This window comes from Mchenga conophoros, linkage group LG23 (assembly GCF_057382185.1).
Source record: "Mchenga conophoros isolate Kocher_MC1m ecotype Shallow Benthic linkage group LG23, M_conophoros_male_GT1.1, whole genome shotgun sequence".
Classification (NCBI taxonomy): Eukaryota; Metazoa; Chordata; class Actinopteri; order Cichliformes; family Cichlidae; genus Mchenga; species Mchenga conophoros.
In genome coordinates this window covers 14,138,422-14,160,122 of record NC_140547.1, presented here as the reverse complement: position 1 = coordinate 14,160,122, position 21,701 = coordinate 14,138,422, and the positions used below count along the sequence as shown (strand labels likewise).

Here is a 21,701-nt window from a genome sequence, read left to right as displayed (position 1 = left end):
AGTTAAATAATTATATATATATATATATATATATATATATATATATATATATATATATATATATATATATTAAATTATAGCCTATTGATACGTTGGTTTGTTCTGTGAATGAACACAGCAAAAACAAAAGACCATAAAGCAGATGGGAGGGGGTGGAATAGGTTGTTTCCCATTAACAGAGACTGTCATGACAAGTTACTGTATTGTTAAAAATGTACTTAACTGCAATATATGTATGTATTTAACTTTAATATTTAACTGCACAACCACATGAGCACCAGATTTCATCCTTATGGGAAAATGATCTTTACAGCATTAGACACGTGTTACACTTTGCTCTTGTGACAGTGTTTCAGAGCATCTTTCAGTGCTGCCAGCACCATATCGACGTTCTCCCTGCTGCTGTTACATCCCATCAGTCCCACGCGGAGCACCTGGAAAACGACAAAAACATCCAATGTAAAACACACAGGCAGGAACAAATGTGTTTGGATGATGCATATTGGCACTCGATCATCATTTTCTCCTACCAAACCAACTGATGGTCCGAGCCCCCCAGAAATCTCCAGATTGTGTGTTTTCATTATGAAGCTTGTGATCTCTTTCCAGTCATATCCATAAGGAGCAACAATTGTAGTGACTGTTGGTAGCCTCAGACGCTGTAACAAACAGCTCATTATTCAATCTTATATAAGAAAGAGCTGCAAGCTTGATGTAAATTCCCATACAGATTATTATGATTATTCTAAAAACTTACCTTTTCTTTGACAAAAAGCTTGAGACCCATGCTCTCCAGGCCAGCATGGAAATATTCGGCTACCTTCAGATGTCGTTCCCATGAATTCTCCAAACCCTTAAAAAAAATTGAATTATAGAATTAAAGCTAAAAAATTCACAGACAATTCGCAGACACTAGGGAGCTGCAAGTCATCAACCATATCTCAATTTTCAGAGTACTGATCACAAAAGTGTGCTCTACAGCTGTGCTGTGAAGCTGCATGTTCAGCTAAATTCTAATGCTGGATGACATGAATATTTAACAGGGGAAAGTGTTTCATGTTCACTCTTAGACTAGTGTGTTAGCACTTTTCATATTAGCATTAGGCACACAATACCAAGTCTGGTGGGAATGTCACGTTGTTGGTATTCCAATCAAAGCAGTGGATAAATTAAATTTTGGCCTGATAACTGTTGGAGACTATAGAAATATAACGAGCCTAAAGTTGGTAGGATTAATTCTCTGAACATGATCATCAGTACAAGGCTGAAATATTTTAGCCTGCACAAAAGCCAAACATTTGTTCACTCATTAATTAATTATCTATTAATGAATTCATACACTACCGTGTGGCTGTTTTGACAAATTGCCCCTGACATCAACACTCTTGGGATCACTTAACCAAGTAAACCCCTCCACCATGGATCTAGAAAGCTGTGGTGGTTTGGGCATCTAACTACAAAAGCCACTTCCCTCTCCTCACCTGAGGAGGTGGCTGAGGGCTGTCTGATCATACCTGCTTAGACTCCTGTCCTGCAACTCAGACTGAGATAAGCAGGATAATAGATATTTTTCCCCCTCTATGGGATTCCCAAGACAGTTACTGAACCACATAGGATCCAGCTGCTTAACTGGAGCTTAACTGTATGGGCCATAAGAAGTGCTCAACTGGTGGGAGGTGTCTGCAGATTTCCTCAACAAACTGAGTTCTGCATCTGCAAAGTTCTGACTGCTGCAGCTGGACTAATTATTCTCTCTTTTTTGATTCAAGAAAAGTGAGGGGTCTATATTTCGCATTCACTCTGCAACTCATCTGTTTAATAAAAGTCAGGATTTTAATTGAAAATGTGACATTTGCTTAGTGACACCAAATGTTTTAGCTGCAGTGCTTTTATCTCAGGTTTCCACAGAGGAGATACGCTCTGTTTCCATTACTGTATTCTGTGCTTCATTAGTTAATTGCATAAAATGTTAAAACTGCAGGCTCATGTCTCACCTCTTCAACAAGGACAGACAAACTTTCCCTCAGAGAGTAAAAAGCAGTGACAGGACCTGTGTGGTGATATCTATGAAAAGAGACAAAGCAATACCAAATGATCTTAGTAATAGGTTAAAAGTGAGCCTGAAACACGGTCCAGTCTGCAGAGAAAGTCTTACACTCTTGATGGCTTTCCATCACATCCCCAGTAGTTTGCCAGCCAACTCAAATCCAAGTAAAATGACACAGGCTTTGTCCTTCGGCTGAAGATTTTTTGGCTGTGGATAAATTTACCTTTAAATACTTATGGTACCCTATTATTCTGAATGAATAAAAATGATAAAAATGTGCAGTTCTTACCATGCTCTCTCACTGAAGGAAATCGGTGCTGTACCTGGTGGAGCATTCAGAACCTTTTGGGAGCCTGTATACAGGATATCTATCTCTAAAAGTACAAACATCGACAGAAAAATCCACATATATTATTTCATAAAATAAAGACTGGAAACATCTGGCAGGATTTTTCAGTGCACCTTGCTGGTCCATGTAAACAGGGGCTCCTCCAATTGATGCCACAGAGTCAACAAGAAACAGGCAGTTATACCTGCAAGCAAATCACAAAACACCTATATCATCTGTCTAGCTGCAGATGTGGTGATGGCAAAGTGCTGTGTCTTACTTATGGCACAGCTGTCCGATGCCATCTAAAGGATGCAAGACTCCCGTAGAAGATTCTCCGTGTGCCACAAAGAGCAGCGCAGGTCTGTGTTTGGATAAAGCCTGCGGTGAGATAACAGTGTGATTACACAAGTGGCAGCAGTGACAGAAATGATTAAAGTAGCCTGATAACTGGAGCATCAGGAAACAATACCTTTTCCATCTCTTCAATAGTGAAGCAGCCACCAGGAGGAGCCACTATAGTGTTTACTCTCGCACCTGCAGGTTTGATACACATGCGTTTTTCTTAATTAACTGTTTTTTTAATTACACCAATGAAAGCCACCTTAAAAAGACAGCAGCAGTAATACTCTATATTTTTATCATCAAATCCTGTGGAAAGACCTATGGGAGATTATTTAATTATGTTCCACAATGCTCCGTTATTTTCCTAAAAGTCAGTATAATGCACTGCCTGACATGTTCGTTACTGTGGACATGCTGCAAATACTAGAGCAGCTAATGAGTATTCACCATAGACTGCATATATGGCTCATGGTTCCCTTATTGTATGACCTCAGTAAAAACCTTTCTCAGGAGATTATAGGTTCAGCTGCTAGCACAACATTAAGTTAATGTTTTAAACAGCTATGATGGCGTCTGTGAAAATGTTCAGCTTGACTTGCAGTGTGCTTTGGTGTCATGCATGTTGTGCCTGTCACAATTTGTGTAACCTGGAACTCACACAATGGCCCGGGTGGAGGCACAGTTGCGTGAGGGAGACAGTTTCTTAGGCGATTTCAGAGATTAGCAGATGGCACACATCAACTTTGCTGTACATTTGGAAAAGGCGTAAGGCGAAAGTATTCCACAGCAAAAGCTCTTTTTGAACAGTGCCCATCTGTTGTAGGAAATTATATTTTTGAATTTGGTTATCTTCCAGGATTTGTTAGGTACAAATGATACAATGAGCCTTACCTATCCTCTCTGCCATCTCAGCTGCTCTCTCCCCCCAGATTCCATTCACAGCTACAAGCACGCTTTCCCCGGGCTCCACTGCATTGAAGATGGCGCACTCCATAGCACTGTGGCCGGTGCCACTCACAGCTAGAGTCATTTTGTTTTGAGTCTGGAACATATACTGGATCCCACTCTTGATGTCGTTCATTATCTGTAATTGAAAAAGTTTGGTGTAACGAGTAGCGATCTGATGTTAGAACCATTCTCAATCTTTGTCTAGCACAGACAGCATGCAACCCAAATATAGATCCTAGTCATTGGTGTTAAACCTCTGAAGTTACCTCGAATATCTCTGGATGCATGTGTCCAATGACAGGGTTAGCACCAGCCTCCAAGATCCGTGAAGGGACGTTTGAAGGTCCCGGTCCAAACATGTGACGATAGGGAACAGTCAGAGGTTTCTGCAGGCATTTTGGTGGCGGTACAGAGATGGACGACATCTTCCCAGCAGTGTAACAAGCAAAACAAAACCGCAAAGAGCCGTGGAACCAGAGAAACCACACCTCAGCTTAACACACCTCTCTTTCTGACCAGTGAGCACCACAGGTCAGAAGACCATCATAACATGTTCTGCTTTTATCTTTCTCTTCTTATGTCAACACTTGTTGGTCTCTCTGTGTAATGAGCTCGTGTAGTTTGATTTGTTCTCATTTTTCAAGATAAGCAAGTGATCCTGCATGTCCCGAGATGTTAATCATTGACCACCAACTGAGTCTCAGGTTTAACTATTAAACTGCAGTGTTCCTAAAACATTAACAGAGTTTGTTTGCTAAAAAAATTCACTTTGTAAGATGATATTTTAAATGCATTAATGAACCTTAATTAAATCTATTACATCTCGGGTCATTAAGAACCCAACAATTCTCTCATAAGGAAATAGTTGATGAGGAGAAACTCATTTTTAACAGGATGAAATCTCCTGTTAAAACAAGACTCACAGTGGACAGCCTTCTACTTTTAAATATCCTAGGAACCACAATCAAATCAGCAGTCTGTGAGTAAAGTGCTCTATTGGGAGAGTATGGCCCTTTAAGATTTGTCATTATTCAAGACCTTGTATGTGAGGAGAAGGATTTTAAATTAGATTCTGGATTTAACAGGGAGCCAATGAAAGGAAGCCCATATGGGAGAAATATGCTCTCACTTTACTCCCTGTCAGTCCTTTCACTGCAACATTTTGGATCATCTGAAGGCTTTTCAGGGAGCTTTTAGGACAACCTGATAATAATGAATTACAGCAGTCCAGCATAGAATTAATAAATGCATGAGCTAGTTTTTCAGCGTCACTCTGAGAAAGGATGTTTCTAATTTTAGAGATAGTGCACAGATGAAAGCTTTTGCTTGAGTATTCTTTTGAAGTAAATATGCGGCATCGTAATTACATTTTTCTGTGCAGTTAAAATGCTAAAGTTCAGCAGAAGTTTTAGTTTTTTAAATGACCCTTAGGCCAGTTTTTGTTTTCCATTATTATGAGGTCAATAACTTTTTAACCATCACTCAGTGAGAATCAGTGGTAAATTGAATATTTGAGGTTTATTATGACAGCTTGTCATTGTGCTTCACAGTTGGGCCTGATTTGTCTTCTGAGGGGTGAGGAGATGCTTCCCCAGAGGTTCGGCGCAGAAGCTGCCATCTTCGTACACGAGCCGTCCCCTCAGGATGGTGGCGCGCACGGCCCCTTGCAGTTTGAGGCCAAGGTAAGGAGTCAGCTGATTGCACAGTCACAAACAGCAAACTGTTATACAAACAACACTCGTCAACTCATCATACAGTGTTTATGTTAAAATTTTCTCAGTGATTGTATTTACCTTGTTTTTATGATGTATGTTTTCTTCTTGAATCTGTGAAACACAGCAAAGGATGAAAGACATCTCCCTCAGGATATGATGACTGTTTATGGTTTCTTACCTCAAACTCTCTCTCTGGGTCCCACACGACCAAGTCGGCATCATAACTGGGGGCAAGGCAGCCCTTCCGGCTGTCGAGGCAACACAGCTGAGCTGTTTTTTGGCTCAGGAGCCTCACAACATCAGGGAGCTGAAAACCTCGTTTACTGGCTGAACTCCAGAACAGAGACAAGCCTGAAAACGATGAGAGTAATAAAGAAGATCACTGAGAACTGAACTGAGACTAATCAAATCAGAGTTTTTCCACTCCTTAATTCTATTTGTCCTTTAATAATAAGATTGTATGAGGCGAAACACTGCGTATCACTGTCACGAGACGTGTTGGTGTCACACTTTGACCGCTCTCTCACTGAGGCAGAACAGTAAATGATTGCTTTAAACTGGAACTCGTTCATGTTTACCTTCCTGTGAACTTTGACTGACTGTCAGTGATTGTCAAAAGCATTATGGGGATATGTGGGGGCAGGGGGCAGCTAATCCAACCCAAAAGAAAAGAAGCATATCCCTGTAATATTCCACGGATTAGAATTCATTTGTAATCCATCCATCCATTTTCTTCTGCTTATCTCATTCAGGGTCGAGGGGTTGGAGCCTAACCCAGCTGTCATACAGTGAGAGGCAGATTACACCCTGGACAGGTCACCAGTCTGTCAGAGGGCTAACACACAGAGACATCATCTCTTCTATTCATATCAAGTGGTTGATTCTCACTAGAGCGTTCACTATTATACGAGGTACTATAAAAGTGCTGAAAGTGCTGTGATTATAATTGTATTGTCTGAAACACTACGTTATGTTGCAGTAGTTGAGTAGAATAGTTTCGCCATCTGCAGTTACTATTGATGCGAATGCCTGTTAACAATTCACATTACTGTCATCCAAATACAGTTTTGGCATTTGGTCTTTCCATTGCACCAAACAAATACTTGGAAAGCTGCAGCAAGACCTCCTCAGGATACAGAACAGATCACGCATCTGACATGACATTAATTATGGAGGAGAGAGGCTTGCTGAGGCAGCAGTAACTGCAGGCAGGTGGCATCAACTTTGCCGGTATGATATGCAGAAGGGGTTGATGTAGGCTGCTGAGGTCCCGGGACCGTGGCAGACATTAAGGTCTGCCTGCCTTTTTGATAGTTGCTACTGAATATTAAATATTCTGCATTTGTGTTTGGACGAGTCAGTACCAAACTGTAAAGAAGAAATCCCTCCCCAAGCCTGTGTGAAGTCTCCACTGTCCAGTTTCTTCAAGTCGGTGGTGCAGGGGGAGTGGTCTGAGACCACCATGTCAATCTGTCCAGCTTTCAGCGCAGACCATAGCTGCTCCTGGTGGGGAAAAAAAAAAATTCAGTCAGAGAGTAGCTTTTTGTTGTTGTTTGCTGAAAATAGTCAACTTTGTGTCTTCTGTACATATGATTGTTTACTCGGTTAACAGATCCTCTGATGGGTGGGCAGCACTTAAATTGCGTGGCCCCTGCAGGTATGTCTTCTGCACACAGGCTGAGATAGTGGTGGGTGGTCTCCACAGTCAGAGGAGCTCCAGCCTGCCGTGCTTCCTCAATCAGTTTCAGTGGCTTTGCAGAAGACAAGTGAACTATGTGGCAGCGAACCCTGGAGCAGGGATATTATAAGAAACATCAGTGTCTCCCTTTGGTTGATTTTCTTATGGAATGACTCTATTTTTTCCTGCTACAAACAGAACCTATACAAATATATGAACTATGATATTATGGTTATTCGTTAACATGATGATTTTCTCACCTGTACTGCAGGCAAAGCTCTGTGACAACACGAATAGCTTCGGTTTCCATGACGTCTGGCCTGGACCGCAAGAAGGTGGAGTACTGGCAAGGGTCTAACATGGGGTTGGGTAAGAAAATATCAGTGTTTATTAGTGTAAAAACAAATAAAAAGGATAAAGGATGGATGAATTTTGGACACTGACTACATTATATTTTTAAGTATTTTCATAAAACACTGTAATGATTGTTACCACCAGTCTCTCCTTTTCCTTCCCAAACGTCCCTCTCTGCATGAAACTGGAGGAGACAGGAGAAAAAGGCTTATTTTTTTATTTCATCTGGCAATGTTCTGTGTGCAAACTAAAGGCAAATCACACACAGAGTAAGAGAACTTAATGTTACGTAAGATGTTTTGGTTTGTAAATTACCAGCAGGACGCTTCCTGTGCCTTGCAGCTGCTTCATGGCTGTATGTAGATCGCTGTCATTTACATGGGGGAACTCATCCACCCCGCTATGGATGAGAAAACACTTGAAGCCAGCCACTCCAGCCTGGATCATTGGACGTAGATGGAGCTGCAAGGAGACATTCATGGAGCGTTTTCTTTAGTCTTGATTTTTTGTGTTTGCTTTTTTACAACCTGGCCTGTTTGTAGAGTTCATCATGCTAAAGCTGTGCACACATTACCTGATTGCCAGGGACCACGCCTCCCCAGAAGGCTACATCCACAAAACACTTCCCTGTTGCCTCCCGCAGCTTCTCGTGAAAATTTCCAAGAGTTGTGGTGGGAGGGATGCTGTTTCTGTGTGAATAACAAAGGCCTGATGAGAGCTTCATGTCTACTGTTTAAAAATAATCTTTCTAAAATGGTCCCAGGCCAAAGCCAAAAATCTTTTCAGCCATAGAATAAAACATAAAACTGATAAAGAAGACATGTTACGTTACTATTACTTTTTTCATTATTTGTGCTATATTTAACCCGTCAGGCAAGACTGCATCGTTATGTTTTGTTTTCTAGCTTTAAACTTTTTCCAGTTACCCTAAACTCATTCACTGTAAGTATAATTCTTAGAATAAAGTGTTGCTCACAAATAAAAATTTCAGCCTTGACATTTTAAACCAAGCCATTGACGTACAGTGCTTCTCAGATTCATTTTGATGTTTGCCTGAGGAAAACAACATTTATTTTGCAGTCTGTTTACCCTGCACGCTCTGCCAGTGACCTTGTCTGATCAGACTGCAGGGACTGATTTCTGAATTGGTGAAGTCTCCAACTTACAGCGGCATGTCCACAATCGTCGTCACCCCTCCGGCTGCTGCAGCTCTGGTGGCGGTCCAGAAACCCTCCCAGGAGGTACGGCCTGGTTCATTCACGTGAACGTGGCAGTCTACAATGCCTGGCATCACCACGCTGTCACCCACATCCAGCACCTTCCAACCACAGAAAAGTTTTTTAAACAATGCAATGAATCAAGCATCTGAGAGAAATAAGATCTTCAGGAGTGTTAAATCAGTGAATTACAATTTTACAGACAGGCGAATTATCCTGAGCAGTGTTCTGAGAAGTGAGACCCAGCTTACCTGACAGGCCACATCCTCAGAAAAGCTGCAGCTCGAGACTATTTCATGTATCTTCCCATCCTTTATAACTACAACTGCAGGACGTACTTTGTCACCATCCAGCACCCTCGTACTCCTCACAGCACTGACTGTTGATCCGAGTTCCATGTTTCTTTTTTATTGACTGTTATTGAGTTGAGTACCCTAGACTCTCACTAATATTCCTCTGAACTCTAGATAAAATCTGAGCAGCTCAGTTGCCCTATGTGGAGGCACAACCCTCTACTGAACGGGCTTATTGACCTTTGTTTGGCCACGTGACATGCAGGGCCAGTCATGCACGGTTTGTATGAAATTTCACAAGTAGGACCATAAAATATACTGATTCTAGAGGACATATGACAAATTGTGAGCATGTTGAGTGGTGTCTGATACTGCATGTACTAATACTGATACTTTTTCTTTTAAAGGCATTTTCATACTTCATGTTTGAGACAGATTTTTTTCAGCTCCATTTAAATATTTCATTTAACATATTTCAGGGGGCTTATTTGAATGTCTGAATATAGTATAGTAATAGATATGATGACCAATATCACTTTTAAAATTAATTCAATTAAACTTTATTTATATAACGAAAACCACAACAGGAGTCATCTCAAGGCACTTTATACTGTAAGGTAAAAGGGCTACAATAATCTATTATTTGTTTGATCGTATTTTACAATGAAACGGATTTAACTTAAAAATGTAGATTTACACTTTTTTTTTTAAACCGAATCAGTTTTGAGCACACATCTGCGCCGATTCTGACAAGTATTTAAAAAAATAAAAATCTCGTGCGCAAATCCGACAGATGTGATCCTCCTCACCTGTCATCACTGCAGCCTGCTGCTGGCTTTGGCTGTCTGTGGGCGTGGGGTGAGTGTGAGGGATGGAGGCTGACAGGATTCAGCCTCCATCCCTTCATCCTCCCGGCGATGCGCTGTGCGTTATGACGCCAGGCCGTTTGACGAGCGCATTACGTGGGGCTGTCAGAGCAGCACAGCAGCCGCGTTATGTAATGCATCGGGTGTTGCTGCACGGATCTCAAGATCTGGAGGAAAACTGACGGATGGCTGATTTGGTAACAAATAACCGCGTGCCGGCGTTTGACTGAGCTTACAACTACAATGCTAACTGTAAACTGTAGGAGTGCAGTGTGATAGAGCCTGACTGGGACATCGGTGCCCATCCCTGAGGTGCACAGACGTCTGGAGCCTGCGGAAGCTGCACATCTTTTTTTTTTTTTCTTTAGCCGGCCGCTGGCGCGTCTCTGTTCAACGTGTTCTCTTATCTCAGTGGAAATAAACCAATGCGGGTTTGGCTGAGGGAAGAAACAACATCGTCTTTTGTTCTTTATTGCGTTGGTTTGAGCCAACAGCCGCTGAGCTGTGGTATAAACAATGGCGGGTCCCGAGCAGTCCCAGCAGCAGCAGCAGGTAGAGGAGAAGGCAGAGCACATAGATGATGCTGAGATGGCTCTGCAAGGCATTAACATGCTGCTCAACAACGGCTTCAAGGAAAGCGACGAGCTGTTCAGGAGATACAGGTAATTATTTTGCGCATTAATCGCTGCAATCTTGCTGAAGTCTACAATTTAGTGACATTTTTAAAGTCTGAAACACTATATACACAGTACAGTATGTCCCTATGGATCCACATATACCTCAAACGGAAGAATATTTTTTAAAGAACTTTACTATCTTTGAGGATCTGTCTGATTTATGTCACCACCTTTAAAATGGAAGTCATAGCACTAGAGTTGAAATTAAGAAACCAGGTGACAGATATAACAAGTTAAGAAATCAAAGAAAATGTTAAACGATGTCAGTTACTTTATTACTGTATTTTCTATCATGAAAGTATTTGGTGATTTTGTAGTACATTGTAATAAATGTAAATCAGTTTAAATGTATTTTAACTTATTGGTCGAGATAAAACATTTTGGGATTTCAGCTTTAGCTCTGAAGAGTCGTGAAGGATAAAGGATATTTTTTCTGGCACAACAGATTAATGATACTTGTTTGTTGCAGCCCTACGTGGCCTCGCTAAATGTATGCACTGAGACACTTGCATTTTTCTCCTTGCATGTCAGACAGATAGTCCTTGGCAGCGGTCATGACAGCTTAAGATGAGACTTGTTTCTGCTCTGTTTGTGCCAACAGAAAAAGTTACTGTCTGCAGCTCCTTTTAAAAATGTTCATCTTGGTTTTGCAGGACACCCCAAAAATACACAAAAAGCATAATAAAGATTTTTTTTCTTGTTCTCTGTTTTTTGTTTCTTCACAGGGGCCAGAGCCCATTGATGAGCTTTGGGGCCAGTTTTGTCAGCTTTCTGGTGAGTTTTCTTAGCCAGTAGTCCAAAAAAGTTGGTAGAAAAAATAGCAATGCACTGAAAGAGGTGTGAAAGATGCAAGAGTAGAGTTAAAATAATGGCCATCCCATCGCAGTTCACCCAGGTATTAGGACCTCATTGTCACCACTACATCCTCTCCTTTGATTTGCTTTTAAATCCATTAACATAATGGATGCTTCCTCCTCTCAAGATCAGCATCACTCTTGCAGTGAAGCACATTACTGAAATGCTTCAATAATGGCAGAAGGAGATTTTTCACAGCATGGTTGTCACACACACACACACTCACAGACACTGCTGTGTCACTCCCACTCGTGTCGACACTCGCACAGCATGATGTCATCCTCTGTCCCCAGATGCTAAATGGCCCTGAAGGCTGTTGGGGGTGCTGACATCTGACCAATCATTGCAGGCACTCACACATGCCCAGTGGCATTTAATGCATCATGCATAATATTATTACAAGCTAGTATAAAACCACAAAATTAATTTCTTATGTCAATGTAAGAAATTATTCTTGTTTTATATTTAGCATTTCACCCTGTGTGTGTATTCTGCTGGGCTGCATCTTTTCAGCCATCCCAAACACAGCTGCACAGATGTCACCGTGTTCCTCCATTCATTATTTTGTAGAAAGAGCCCTTTGTCCTTTCCTGCTTTTAAAGCTATTACATAATGCTCCTTCACTCTTAGATTGTAAGCTAGCTAATGCATAAAAATGCCTTACAAAACAATACAAATTCATATCAAGATAGTACTAATGTGAAGCAATGAAATATCACCAGACAAGGACTATTTTCCTGCCTTTCACTGCAGAATGCCATGATGACATTTGAGGAGGAGAAGATGCAGACTGCCTGTGATGATCTGAGGACCACTGAGAAACTGTGTGAGAGCGACAGCGCTGGAGTCATAGAGACAATCAGGAACAAGATTAAAAAGAGTGTAAGTGCAACGCTATTAAAAAAAAGGAAGAATTCAAAGTGTATATTATAGGACTTTCTGGAGGGCGCTGAAAAAAAACTGTAGACAAAACTGATAAGAGAGCTTCCATTACATTTGGGGCTGAACTGAAATCCAGAGATACTGTTAGTACAGATTTAGATGGATTCCACTGTTGCTGGCATCTTCTTGTATCACGGCCGGTACAGGCTGCAATCCAGATAACTATGTTAGGATCCTCAGCTTTAGGCGTAATGATGCAGGCAGCAATGAGATCATGCCAAACTCACTCGCAGATTCAATTAGTACTCCTGGGAAATTTAATCAACAAACTGGGTGAGGAGTGGAGGGTCATTCAGGAAACTCCCCGTCCCTCATGCCTGCCAACCGCTGGGGAAACGAGATGCATGCTGGCAACTAAAGACGTGTGCCTGTGTGTGCGTGTTACAGATGGACTCTCAACGGTCCGGCGTTGTTGTCGTGGACCGCCTGCAGAGACAGATAATCGTCGCCGACTGCCAAGTATACCTTGCTGTGCTCTCTTTTGTCAAACAGGAACTCTCAGGTAATAAACAAAGAACCATCACAAGCCGGTATGATCTGAATCTGCATCATTCATGAAGTAAACCAGTGTGTGGGAAAGTGGGGGGTTAGATTGCTGTTGGTCTATCATGACTAGGTTTGCTTGATTGTTGAACTTGTACTTGACATTATAATTCTGATTATTTTGCATGATTCATTAACTTAACGAACCTGTGGGATGTTCTTGAACTTTAAATTTAACTCAAGTGAAAAGCTAAGAGAGGTGCAAGTGGTGACAGACACAGGGTTGGATGTTAGTGCCCTCAGAGGAAGAATCTTGTTGTTTTGGTTAGTAAAGCCTGTCCTGCAAGTGCAGTAGATGGTCCATGCTTGTCCACGACCTTCAGTGTAAGTGTCTTACACCGGAGGTCAGGCAGCAGACTCACCTGCCTTGGCGAATCTGTATAATAGCATAGATCAGAGTGATGGAGATTTGTCACCAAACACCCACTTACTCATATGAGTTTTGTTTTAAAAAGTGTTAAGCGATTAATGAAATAATAACACAGAAATTCAGCTCAATGGTTCTCAGGTGATCCTCATTTCTTATGTAATTTGCCGCCTGAAAGATGTGAGAGTGCAAATGTCTGATTCTGTCAAGATTAGACGTTCAAAGATCTGTAGCACGGAGTCTGTGTAATATCCATGTGAGACTGTGTGAGATAGTGCAAGTAACTGGAGAGTTCACAGTGATTAAATTGTCATCTTTTGTCCTGTTCTCCTGCACACTCTACCAGCTTCTTCTGATTCTCAGCATTTTTGTTACAGATCATACACCAGCAGTGTATTTCCAGTATTTCCAGCAGTGAGAATCTTGCTACAGCAAACTAAATGAAGTATAGTTGTTTCTGGTCTGAAATTGACACAATTTGGCACTTAATAAAGTTAAATATTGAGTAAATGGTAAGAATTTATAGTCAGGCCTAAGACTTACTTTCATGGATGGGTTGTTGCAATCAGTTAGATAAATTAGCAATAAATTCAAAACCATAACAGAAGATTTAGAGTTTTTTATAGTTGTCTTCTGGGTTTCTGGGTTTGTTCTTCCACCTCAGTATGTCGGTGCAGAGCGTCCTCCAAAATATCTTATTTCCTGTTTCCACTGACAGCGTATATCAAAGGAGGCTGGATTCTCCGTAAGGCTTGGAAAATGTACAATAAGTGCCACAGCGACATCAGCCAGCTGCAGGACGCCTATCAGCGGAGGTCCTCTGGGAACCAGGACTCCCTCTCAGCAGACAACGCCAACCACAATACACCCGTGGAGAATGGTGTCACAGCCGAAGCCCTGGACCGCCTCAAGGGCTCAGTCAGCTTCGGTTACGGCCTCTTCCACCTGTGCATCTCCATGGTACCGCCACACCTGCTCAAGATTATCAACCTGCTGGGTTTCCCTGGGGACCGACTCCAGGGCCTCTCCTCCCTTATGTATGCAAGCGAGAGCAAGGACATGAAGGCCCCTCTAGCTACGTGAGTGAGCGGAGGTCTTACCGTTTATTACATCAGGCTCATTTCTACAGCAGGAACTCAGAGCAGAAGTTTTATATGTGAGCAGCTCCCTAATCTGCTGTTTCAGACCCTCTAATTCCATTGCAGAAAAGGACGATCCATAAAACTAAACTGAGGTGACATATTTTGTTAGTTTAAACAACATAAATATTAACAACAATAAAGGGAACAGAGATGGTTGATGGTTGATATCTGATGGTGACATTTCAGTGTAAAAATACTGCTATTTGAGCAATGCAGCTGCTGTTCTTCATCATCTTTTAGAAATGTTTTGTGCAACAAGCAAACAGTGCAGTTTTTCATCGGCACTCAGAAGTACCTTCATCTAAGCATGTACCCTTTCCCTTTTTAAAAAAAACAATCCTGAAGAGGTCCAGTGGAGGCAGTTACTGTTACTCAAACAGCATGCAAAGATGCCTGCATCCCTAAAATGGCCCACAAGTTCCTGCGATAGGATAATAATATTATTATTATTAATAATAATAATAAACAAATTAGGAATTGCTGAGTGGTTCTTAATGGTTCTGTTTAAGCTTAATTACTTGTTAATTATAGCATATAGTAAAAGATCGTCACATACGAGTTCTTCTTTTCCCCCTCTTCTAAATTTAAAACAGTCTCACCAACGGTCATTTAACAGCTATTTTGTGGTTTTTGATTACATAACATAGAGCTTGTTAGCCAATCAGGGTCCTATCTTCACCCTGGAAAAAGCAGCTGATAATAGAGTCTCACTAATAGGTTTATTTGAGAGCTGCGTGTCAGCTTTGGGAATTAATTTTTAATCTCAAATTTTAAGCCACATTGACAAGACGTTTATAAGCTTAATTCCATTTCAGAGATTTAGACTGAAGTAGTGAGAACTGTTATCTGACCACCCTGGGCTCAATCTCCTGTTTTGTTGCTCAGGTTGGCCCTCTTGTGGTACCACACCGTAGTGCTGCCTTTCTTTGCTCTGGAGGGCTCGGATACGCATGCAGGGCTGCTGGAAGCTAAAGCTATTCTGCAGAGAAAGTCGGTGGTTTACCCCAACTCCTCTCTTTTCATGTTCTTTAAAGGACGAGTCCAAAGGCTAGAGGTATGTAACCTTTCGGTAATGGTCAGCGACAGATCAGTCAGCAAGTCCATATTAGCTGCAGATAGTTTATTTGTGTTGCGCTCCATGAGAAATACACAGTAGACAAAACATTCTTCACTGTAGTAGAGTATGAAAAATATCATTCACCTCTCTGTGTTTTCAGCACATGCACTTAATATGCATGTCAGACGGTTCATTAACTCACCAGCATCTAATCAACCACCTACTGATCCATCACCCAGCGCATGCATGTAGTCTGTCTAACATGATTACCGTTACCTGTTGGTGTGTGTGCTCTCTCCTCTGTCCCCAGTGCCATATCAACAGTGCTTTGGCCTGTTTCCATGATGCATTAGAACTTGCATCAGACCAAAGAGAGATCCAGCATGTGTGTCTCTATGAGATTGGTACGTGTTTCCTCATCAGGTTAGTCGTGACATACTGGCTGTTGGCGCAGACTGCAGTGATAGATTAATTGCACTCTGCCTGCTTTTCCTTGAAACAGGCTGGTGTAGCATGATAGAGCTGAACTTTGAGGATGCATACAGGGCATTCGAAAGACTGAAGAATGAGTCTCGCTGGTCACAGTGCTACTATGCGTATTTGACCGGAGGTAGGTCTGGCATACACTAACAAGCGACACTGTTAGGATGCTGTTCCTTTTGGTTTAGCTCCTAAATGGTCCTCTTTGTGTGTTTTTTCAGTGTGTCAGGGTGCTTCAGGAGACCTGGATGGAGCAAGTGGAGTTTTCAAAGACGTGCAGAAGCTCTTCAAGAGAAAAAACAACCAGATTGAGCAGTTTGCTGTGAAAAGGGTGGGCACTCTGATGACACCTTTTTATCTTTTCTTTCTTTTAAACAGAGTAGAGCTAGTGACGCTTCACTGCACAGCTGAAGTCAACTGTGACATTTTCACAGGACAGAAGTTACATCTAGTACCTGATTTAATTCATGGATGGTACAAAACATGAACATAGCCATCACGACTAATGAGTAGCCACATTATTCTTAGCCAGCGAGCATGCCCTGGATAAGCCTCATTTCTATAATGATCATATTTTACAAGCTGGACGTGTATTCAAAATGTTTTATTCAAAATGACTGTGAGCCTGTGAGGACGGTGTTTATTGAGGTCAAAGGAGAAAAGAGCCAACACCCATTTTCCTATAGTCTTAAATACAACTTAGAATAGAATACAATAGAATAGAAGGACTACTTTACTGTCATTCAGCATTCATTCATTTAAAACAGTGCAGGAACAGTGTTTCTGCCACCCTGAGCACCACCTGCTGGACAGTAGAAAGAATGCAAGACTAAGGCGACTTGCTTTCACTTTTCAGACTCAGAGGTTAAAACCATGTTTATAAAATTTCGTTTCTATGGATTTTTTCAGCACCCTGGTGGCTTGTGAAGGTACTGCATGTGGACAGAAAGGCATTATTTATAATAAACTAATAACTTAATGCTCATAAAATAAACCTAGTGTATATAAGTTAAATAATCACTTCTCTGGTCTTAGACCTCCAAAAATATTTTGTTTTTTATTTTGAGTTTAAATCATGGAAGCGAGATCGCGGATACAAGCGGCGGAAATGAGCTTCCTCCGAAGGGTGGTGGTCCTCTCCCTTAGAGATAGGGTGAGAAGTTCGGCCATCCGGGAGGGGCTCAGAGTAGAGCCGCTGCTCCTCCACATCGAAAGGAGCCAGCTGAGGTGGTTTGGGCACCTGACAAGGATGCCCCCTGGGCGCCTCCTGGGGTTGGTGTTCCGGGCATGTCCCACCAGGAGGAGGACCCGGGGCAGACCCAGGACACGCTGGAGAGATTATATCTCTCGGCTGGCCTGGGAACGCCTTGGTGTTCCCCCGGATAAGCTGGAGGAGGTGGCTGGGGAGAGGGAGGTCTGGGCCTCTCTGCTTAGGCTGCTGCCCCCGCGACCCGGCCCCGGATAAAGCGGATGAAGATGGATGGATGGATGGATGGATGGATGGATGGATGGATGGATCATGGAAGCTCTCAGGTGGAAAAACATAAGCTGTCAAGAGAGAGTTAGCCTCAACAATCAACTCAACAGAGGACAAAAATGAATCCTTTTAAACGAAAAGAAGGAAATATTTAATCTTACTCTAGTTTGTTGATCAGAGTTTAAAGGTTTGGGTTTCACATTGGGTTGAAGCTTTCTTCAGTTTAGAAATGGAACTGTTTCCTCTTCTTTCTGGCAGCTATTCCCCCACAGACACATTTTAACAGCACAATCAACCATTAAAATTGTAATTAAAAGCAGTAACATTAGCCTTTCAAGTTTGTTTTAATCATTTGAGAGTTACATTAAAAAAGCCTTTTTATGTAGCAATCCTGTGTAGTTCTACGTACAATAATGACTGGGAGTGTCCAATAGGACTTTCTATTAAAACCAAAAGAAATCAGTTTCTGTGCCAAGTAAGTGTTTGTGGTGGTAAGTGGTGACCTCTGGTGAAATATCTGACTCTTCCACCGTACGACAGCCTCTCTAATGTTTTTCTATGTTTTCTGTCTCCTGCCTGCAGGCTGAGAGACTGAGAAAGATGTCGCCCTCCAGAGAGCTATGCATTCTTGGCGTAATCGAAGTTGTTTATCTGTGGAAAGCACTGCAGAACTGCTCCTCATCTAAACTGCAGATAATGAATCAGGGTGAGTGTAGCCCATACAATTCAGATCAGCATTATCTTTGTCATCATCTATCCTGTGTAATCATTTCCTGTTTTGGGGGGGGGTTCAGTATTGCAGACTATAGATGACACTTCGTGCAGAGGCCTGAAACACCTCCTTCTCGGTGCCATTCATAAATGTCATGGAAATATGAGAGACGCTGTTCAGGTATCAATCCGCAGCGACACACTGAGAGGCTTTGCAGTGGATCCACACTGGCAGATTTACTCATTTTGCTCTTTTTTGTGGCCTTCCAGTCATTCCAGCTGGCTGCTAGAGATGAGTACGGACGACAGATCAACTCATACGTTCAGCCGTATGCCGTCTATGAGCTGGGATGTGTACTCCTTGCAAAGCCAGAGGTCAGCTTGCTGGTCACAGCTTTTAGATTTTTTTTTATTTGTCTGAGATGTTGGATATTGTTGCGACTACGTGCCTAATTATAACCCCATGGTTTTTGTGCTGCTATTCAGACGGTGGGAAAAGGTAGATCACTGCTACTTCAAGCAAAGGTAAAATAATAAATTATAAGTTATTTGAATTAGAATGAACTCATTTGCAGTTTTCTAAAAAAAAAAACCTATTTTAATACATGTCTATATTATGTTTTAGGAGGATTTTACAGGCTACGACTTTGAGAACCGGCTTCATGTTCGCATCCATTCAGCCCTGGCCTCTTTGAAGGAAGTAGTGCCTGTGTGACTCCAGACAACTATGAGCATCAATGGCTGAATTTATAAGCCGTTCAGAGTAACTGTTTGATGTATTAGTGAAGGATTTGGGGAAATACATGTTTGTTACCCCACCCAGTCAGACTGACAACCAAGTGTCATCATAAAAATAGCTAGTGTGGCTATTACTAGCAGGCTTAAAACTATGCCTAAAGTTTTCAAAGTTATACTTTTATAGATGTATATTGTTAGCCAGCAAGTTAGCCACCAAAACCTATGTTGTTGCTGCATGGTGCAAGAAATATTAAAAACTTTAGGGCAGATTATTTTCATTGTATGATGAGGTGACTCATATACATCAAGCTAAAATCTAAATAAGAAATTCTGGGAGCTTTACGAATGTGTTTCTTTTAGTTTACATCCAGCTACGATAGCTGTTTTCACCTCCAAGGCATCCATGTCCTGTTTCTGGATATGATCCACGTAGATGAAACTAAATGAGTCCTTATCCCTGGGGAAAAATAACAAACAAACTCATTTCCTCCAATCTTTAACTGTTCCTTTAAGTGTTTTTCTCATGCATATGTGTAAGCTAGCTTGTAACAGTGTACCTCATTAACTTGTGTATTTGGATGACTTTAATGAAGCCTCTCCCTTCAGTGAGCAGTTTACTCAGCACACAACCTCTTAATGAGAGTGGAATTCCCTCAATAATAGTTTTAAAACGGATAAGATACAGTTAATATTGCTTTTACATTTGTGCCATCTCACTCCAACTATAAAAAAGAAAATGCTAAATTAAATTCAGTTGTTTGTTTTTTTTACCACATAACATATTGTGAACAGGAGTGAGTAGAATTTAATATTTGATATATTTAATACATTCTTATACAGACAGATGACAAATTAATGGAAAAAGAGCAGTGGTGTTTCTATCGTGTCACCTTTCGGAATTTTTTTAAAAAAAATCAGCAGTTTTGAATAAAAAAGCAACAAAGCTGAATTTTAGTAACCGACGGTTCAGCACTATGACATCAGCAACGGCCTCTCTGCGGCTATGTTCCTCGCAAGTGGGCCCTGAGGGGATCCAAGAGAACTGTTATGCTGTGGAAGGTTATTTTGATGTCTTGGTTTTGATTCACTTGTTCTCTTAGAGATATGAATCACTGCAACTACTTCAAAAAACTGCTCAAATAAACCCTAGATTTTTGCATTTCAGTACGGCTTTATCCTATAATGGAACAGTTTAATCCTTAAAGGCGATTCCAGGGTGACAGTGCCTCCATCTATAAGACATGAGGGTCACAGAGTTGATCGATAAGTACAAATATCATGCGAATCCCATCGTATGGCCTCATTAATTACTAATATTGGCTTTTCCTTTAATTTGTCACCTGTCTGTAAATTATTAAATAGCTTGCTAATGTTTCAACTGTCACTTCAGTGTTAAAATCGTGCTTTTGGTGACTAAATTTTAGTAATCTGCCTGTGGACTTTGAACAAAACGGACACTGAAACAAGTCATACCGTGTCACACAGTTTCATTACTATTCACAGTGGAAATAAACTAGCAAACTAACATGGGAATAGTTAAATAACGTCACTGGTCACCTAATCTTACAGCGGCTCAAGTAGCTGGAACTTTAACAAATGAGACGACCACACTTCACAATGCCCTCATGGTGTTGCTATGTGAAGACACTGGGCGTGGCTCCTGTGCACTATGCATGGCATGGCAGGGTAACAGTGGCTTTAAGACTGTACTGAAGTCAAATGTACCTGTGTGTCCAGTCCTGCATATATATATATGACGGTATTATAATACAGTACCTTCTGTGCTGTCATGTTACCTCTTGAAAGGTGCTGCTAAATGTCAGCGTAATAAACATATATTACTAGTGACTTCTTTTGTTAGTGTTTTAGTGATTGAAGCTTTTGAATTAGTTCTTAATAGTGGCAAGTTTATATATTACATAAGAGGAGGTGCACTTTTTACAAGCAGTATTTATGCTGTTTTTAGTTTGACTGCTGTGATGGCTGGCGTTAGCAGCTGAATTGACTCAGTATGATCTTGTATTGGACAAAGAACATTGGTGAGAGTGGTTTTGACAACCTTTTTAACCAGTTTAACACTGTACATATGAAAACTTCTGTGCAGAGAACTGCCTTTTATGAACAAGCACTCCGAGGCTTTTGTTATCCGAGCAATACAAGCAAATGAAGGGTATCATATAGTCATTTAAAAAGGCTTTCCACACTGACTCTGTGTTTTTCATCACATCACATTGTAAAATTAAAGGTTTATTTTGCTGACATACCTGGTAAGACAGTGCTAATCATCCCTTGTGGCTGTGATGGATATAACATGTGGTAAATGTTGAGCAGTTGAATGCACCCAGTACTTCTGTCACCGAAAGATTTTCTTTTGTCACGAGATTATGTTGGAATTAAAGTTACAAGTCAGGATGATGGTGTTCAAATGTGTCACTGAACAATAAACTGTTCTCCATTAATCCAGGTAAACAGTGTGTGTTTTTCTCTTCCCTCTGGACTGAAATTGCACCTTCGAAAAGTGATGTTGCACCGATGACTTTTGGTAGACACACAATAACTGCACTTTCAAGAAAATGTCTGTGAAACTGTTTGTTATGCTGTCAAGTTTCTATGTATTCCCATTGAATTTATCTTTACTAACTCCAGCGTCCTCCCACGGTCCAAAATATGCATGCTAGGTGAACTGACTTGATTAATGCTCTATTAATGTAGTTGAGCAAATCCCAGATAGTTGATTCAGTAGTTCTGGCAAAACATGAAGTGGGAAAAGCATTTCATTACTCATTCAAGTCATTTATTCAGTCATTATATCAACTTTTTGGGATTAGGTGAATTATATAAATGGCAATACATTACATTCATTAAAATTTTAATTCCATTCATGTGCACTCTTATAAATATCTCGCAGTCCTATTGGATCA

General features: G+C 41.1%; 3 protein-coding genes across 5 annotated transcripts; 1 reads left to right on the top strand and 2 right to left on the bottom strand.

The window, feature by feature from the left end:
• Window positions 1-82: 82 nt before the first annotated feature.
• agxta (alanine--glyoxylate and serine--pyruvate aminotransferase a) lies at window positions 83-4,405 on the bottom strand. Its single transcript, XM_085266354.1, has 11 exons — window positions 3,935-4,405; window positions 3,612-3,804; window positions 2,848-2,912; window positions 2,656-2,756; window positions 2,510-2,580; window positions 2,337-2,421; window positions 2,156-2,254; window positions 1,995-2,064; window positions 758-853; window positions 531-659; window positions 83-434 (listed from the first exon to the last, which is right to left on the bottom strand). The coding sequence occupies exons 1-11, from the start codon at window positions 4,091-4,093 to the stop codon at window positions 327-329; spliced, it is 1,176 nt and encodes a 391-aa protein (XP_085122480.1). The 5' UTR covers window positions 4,094-4,405; the 3' UTR covers window positions 83-326.
• Window positions 4,406-5,167: 762 nt separating this feature from the next.
• LOC146546862 (allantoinase, mitochondrial) lies at window positions 5,168-9,151 on the bottom strand. 3 transcript variants are annotated; one of them, XM_085266352.1, is made up of 11 exons: window positions 8,884-9,150; window positions 8,582-8,733; window positions 7,990-8,104; window positions 7,731-7,877; window positions 7,554-7,599; window positions 7,322-7,415; window positions 6,985-7,171; window positions 6,748-6,886; window positions 5,562-5,734; window positions 5,462-5,494; window positions 5,168-5,388 (listed from the first exon to the last, which is right to left on the bottom strand). In XM_085266352.1, exons 1-11 carry the CDS (start codon window positions 9,028-9,030, stop codon window positions 5,359-5,361), a joined length of 1,263 nt encoding a protein of 420 aa, XP_085122478.1. In that variant the 5' UTR covers window positions 9,031-9,150; the 3' UTR covers window positions 5,168-5,358. The 3 variants fall into 3 exon arrangements, with proteins under 3 accessions (XP_085122478.1, XP_085122476.1, XP_085122477.1); XM_085266350.1 differs by having other exon boundaries at window positions 5,168-5,362; XM_085266351.1 differs by having other exon boundaries at window positions 5,462-5,734; window positions 8,884-9,151.
• A 744-nt stretch (window positions 9,152-9,895) lies between these two features.
• Window positions 9,896-21,249, top strand: LOC146546861 (tetratricopeptide repeat protein 39C-like). The gene is made up of 14 exons (XM_085265306.1): window positions 9,896-10,453; window positions 11,194-11,242; window positions 12,077-12,205; window positions 12,653-12,767; window positions 13,894-14,254; window positions 15,203-15,371; window positions 15,685-15,778; window positions 15,877-15,984; window positions 16,076-16,185; window positions 17,914-18,037; window positions 18,126-18,223; window positions 18,313-18,417; window positions 18,529-18,567; window positions 18,668-21,249. The coding sequence occupies exons 1-14, from the start codon at window positions 10,308-10,310 to the stop codon at window positions 18,755-18,757; spliced, it is 1,737 nt and encodes a 578-aa protein (XP_085121432.1). The 5' UTR covers window positions 9,896-10,307; the 3' UTR covers window positions 18,758-21,249.
• The last annotated feature ends 452 nt before the right edge of the window (window positions 21,250-21,701 follow it).